Genomic DNA, 4,441 nt, shown 5'->3' with positions numbered 1-4,441 from the left:
AATTTTCTGTAACTTGTTTGATTTTTGATTGTCTTTTTTTTTTGAATCTAGGGGGTTTTGTTTCTTTCTCCGATGAAGAAGAAGAATGAAATATCGATGAAAGCAAGAAGAAAAGTGAAAACTGTTTTTTTGTACGCGTGTTTTCTTCTCTGCTTGTGACACGCGTGTTGTTAGGGTTACCTTGGTAATTTTACGCTTTTTGAAACTTTGTTGGACCAGCCAGCAAATATTTTATCTCGCTGGACTACACATTAATCCGGGTCGGGTTTTATGGACTAAATAACAAATTTCTCTTTTATTTTTATTTGGATTTTCATCGGGTTTCTCTTCGAATCTCGATAATTCGACCCAATTTTTTTCCCCGTACCTGCACTACAGCCGCCGGTAGTACTATTATATGTGCTTCAAAAAGTGTACGTCTTCCCCGTACCTGAACTACAGACTAAATCTCGTCTGGTATACAGAACCGCAAGACTAAATGTCGTCCATAGGCAGACGACTCAGTATCTGCGTGTAGTGTTCTCTCTCGAGAACGGCTTCAATCGAAGTTGATGAACCTAAAGAGAGTGAGTGATTTGGGGGAGTGACTCCTTCCCACAGTGAGCTGTTTTAGGCCACACTAAATTCAGTGGGAGGAGCGACCGACCTTCCTAGGTGCGGACCATTAGAGGTACATTTCTCCATTAGAAGTAAACTCCTCCACCACAGGATCTGATAGGGATAGGGTTTTAAGGTGTTAGTGGGGCCTGCACAATTTTGTTAGATGGTTGGATTTCATTGGTCCATAATTGGACTATGAAATTTGGTCTACCATTAGCTTTTTCCCTTTGCTTTGGGCGACTGCTTTTATTCAATGTCAGTGGTAGGGTTTAGCTTCATATCAAGGGTCACCAAGAATGGACGTTGCAGAATCTAAATAGGACTTGAAAAATCACAAAGAAGGTTGTAGCAAAATCTTTGGCGATTTCCATTTTTTGTTGTTGTTGATATTTGATATGTGAATTGGAAGGAAGCAAGAAAAAACAACAAAACAAAAAATTAGGATCATACTATTTGCACAGATTGTCCAAGCAAATTCGACAAATCTTGTCTGAATCTCTCTCAGGATGACAATCACTTATTTCTACAACGAGATTCACGAGTACAGGGTTCACAAGAACGGTTTATTTATTTATTCTCAGAACACTAGAAAAACATGTAAAGGGCGACGTGTGTGGATTTACTGGCATTACTTCTATGCGTGTTGAATGCATCCCTTAACGGCTTGACCCCCGTGTCCCTTAAATGGTAAGCATTTTGGCGTTCATTTTTAGTTGTATCCTCTGTTAGAGAAACCAATCATACTTCTACTACATTCTTGTATCCTCTTCTACTACTGAAGAGGGAAATATAATCAGTACAGCCATAATTTCTCTATTTAAGATTTAGACTCTACTTGCCTAAGAAAAAACATAACCAATCACACAACAAACAAAGACCTGGTAGTAGAGTTGATTAACACAACTGAATTCATGAAAATAGAAATTCAAGGACATTCAACATACAACGTACAACAATAGATTATACTAACATTTTTAGTTCAATAGAAACTTGAAAATCTCTACAAATTCAAATAACTTACTGCACCCCACGATTTCGGTGGTGGTTTTTGCATCTACAATTTCATCTATATACAACTTCAAGTACAAGAGTAGAACCACTTACAGGAGGATAGTCGCCAACGTCATTGGTATATGCGCGCCTTTACACTATTCAATGTTCTCTTCAGCTAGTAGTACTACCACTGTCCATTGCTACTACTACTTTAGAATAGCTGAATCCCAATTCTACACGCCAATTTCACCTGGAAAAACTTCGCCTTTGGCCTATCGGTGATCAGCAACTCTGGATGCTAAAGCGGATCTAAGCTGTTCTTGAGTGTACAAACGACTAGACATCTTGACAGTAGCTTGTTGGATCATTAAATCTTTCACAACTGAAACACTAGCATAATTCACATCCAAATCAAGCTCTTTTAAGGCAACCATTAATCTAGCAGCTGGATGATTCTTCTTATTACACTGAATTCTTATCATTGCTTCCCAACCCAAAATTTTGACATCAATATCCACATCAGGGGATTTATTTCCAATGTGATTTAATAACTTGAGATCTGGATCAGGTGGAGCTGCTGACACAGAAGAACTTCTTGTGTCTTTACACGATAATTCCTTCTTCAATGAATCAACTTGTGAAACCAAACCTTCTTTATCTGATTCAGTATTTTGAAGCTTTGTGCGAAGCTCGTTAATGTAAGCAATTGCATCTCCTAAAAGCGAAGCTTTATCCATTTTCGAAACATTCGGGACTACTGCTCTTAAAGCATAGAATCTCTGATTAAGTTTCTCTCTTCTTTGTCTTTCAGCTTCAACATGATTCAATGGTTCTTCTCTACCATTTGCGGGTTTTCTCCCGCGTTTCCGAGGTCGTTTCTCTGTATCTACAACTCTGCTACTTTCAGCTTCACGGACTGAAGCTTCAAGATCAGAATGATCAGAATCAACGGTTCCACCAGCACCATTAGATTTTACAACACCGGAAGAAGGTATGACCACACCAGATGTAAATGAAAACACAGCTTCATCATTATTACTTCCTTTGGAAGTCACTGATTTCTTCTTTTTCTTATCATCTTGAGCAAATTGAGAATTATTAGAGAAAATATTACCATTAACAGCACTAGAAGAATTTCTCTTACTGCTGTCTCCAAAGCTCAAAATCTCACCAGATTCCGGTTTGCAAGAAGATGGTTGATGATGTGAACTGTTCTTTGTACTACTTCCATCAAACCCATATTCAGAAAAATTTAATTCTCTTGTGAAAAACGTTTGAGTTTGGGTTTGGATTTGTGTTTGTTGTTGAACATGAACAATTGAGCTAGAAGGGTTTTCAGTTAGGCTACTTGAGCTATGATTTTCAAACTGAATAACTGGTTTAGAAACCTCAGCAACAACAGGTGGAACTGATGATGATTCCTTAATCTCTAACACAGGCGTCGGCTCAGAGATCCAAAGTAAAGAAGGGTCATTTTCACCTTGATCATTCTGTTGTTGTTGTTGTGACGATGATACTGGCCATGACCCATTATCAGGACTATTGAAATTAAACAAAATCCTAACTTTATTCATAAGATCTGAACTTTGAAAAATGATTTCAGTAGAACCTAATTCAACAACACCATTAGCTAAAGGTATACAAACCATAGTTTGTAAGCCAAATAATTGAGCTTGTTTAGCTCTATCACAAGTAGAACTTAATAATCTATCATTACCAGTTAACCAAACAGGATATGAAGAGAAAAAAGCTTGACCTGGTAAACCACCACCATTGATAAAAGATTGAGTCATTGAAACAAGAAAAAACCATTCTGTATCTGTAACTTCTTCATCAACTGGATCATCAGCTGAAGCGGGTACCCCTGAAATCAATGAATTCAATTCTCTTAAAACTTTTTTTCTATGTTCTTGTTCTGCTAAAGAAGATGGGGTTGTTTTTCTTTTCAATCTATCTTCTTCTCCTTTGTAATAACCATCTCCCCACCCTAAAAATGAAACCCCTGTGTTATCAACTGATGATTGCCAAAAGATTGCATAAGTCCAACTTTCTCTAGCTCCTTCAATTAGGATTTGAAGTCTTTGTTGTAAAGTTTCTTGATTGAAAACCACAGGTTGTTGCAGTTGCTGTTGTTGTTGCTGCTGCTGTTGATCAGACGTTATTGTTGATGCAGATGATGATGGAGGCCAACTATTAGCACCAGCAAATGGAGAAGAAAGATCTGAAGCCATAAAAGCATCCATCATTGATGAATTATCATCTGTCCATAAATTCATTGTTGGTAATCTATAATCAGTCATGTATCATAAGCAACCAAACCCCTAAAACCAAGAAGATGATGAGATACAGTAGTGATGGTGGGAGAGAAAGAGTAAGAAAAACGTGAAAAGTTTAGAGAGAGATAAAGGTCGGCGAGGAAGATATGAGAGAAAACTTGAATTTGGATTTAAATTTGGATTGAATTTCAAGTGAATTTCAGAGTAGATGATAATCATTTATTAGTTTGGTGTGAAAAGAGAAAAGAAAAGAAAGTGAGAAGAAGTGGAGAATAAGGTCTATATGAAAGATCGCCGATTTAATTTGGGTAAAACTCGCCTTATAATCTTTGAGAAAAAATCTACTGAATTAGCTGTGCTTTTTTTTTCTTTTGAAAGAGAGTTCAGTATTATTAATTAACAGTGAACTTCTCTCGAGTATAGATGCCCCATCCAATCATTCGTTACAATTACAATAAGAAAATCCGGACAGCAGTTGTCCCAAACACGTGTGTGTGTGCAAGTTCCTACATGTAGTTGTTGTTGGGTCGCAAAGTTCGCCAATCCATCTGCAGCTTGGTTCATTTCTCGGT

General features: G+C 37.4%; 1 protein-coding gene across 1 annotated transcript; it reads right to left on the bottom strand.

The window, feature by feature from the left end:
- Positions 1-1,479: 1,479 nt before the first annotated feature.
- Positions 1,480-4,110, bottom strand: LOC113302019 (transcription factor MYC2-like). The gene has a single exon (XM_026550851.1). It carries the CDS (start codon positions 3,891-3,893, stop codon positions 1,866-1,868), a length of 2,028 nt encoding a protein of 675 aa, XP_026406636.1. The 5' UTR covers positions 3,894-4,110; the 3' UTR covers positions 1,480-1,865.
- Between the last annotated feature and the right edge of the window lie 331 nt (positions 4,111-4,441).

The sequence above is a fragment of the Papaver somniferum genome, chromosome 8 (genome assembly GCF_003573695.1).
Source record: "Papaver somniferum cultivar HN1 chromosome 8, ASM357369v1, whole genome shotgun sequence".
NCBI lineage: Eukaryota > Viridiplantae > Streptophyta > Magnoliopsida > Ranunculales > Papaveraceae > Papaver > Papaver somniferum.
Note: the sequence above shows the minus strand (reverse complement) of the source record. Positions and strands in the feature narration are given on the sequence as shown.

What these genes read in the sequence shown, in the direction of transcription:
- LOC113302019 (XM_026550851.1), bottom strand. Translation starts at nt 3,893, where the DNA reads ATGACTGATTATAGATTACCAACAATGAATTTATGGACAGATGATAAT.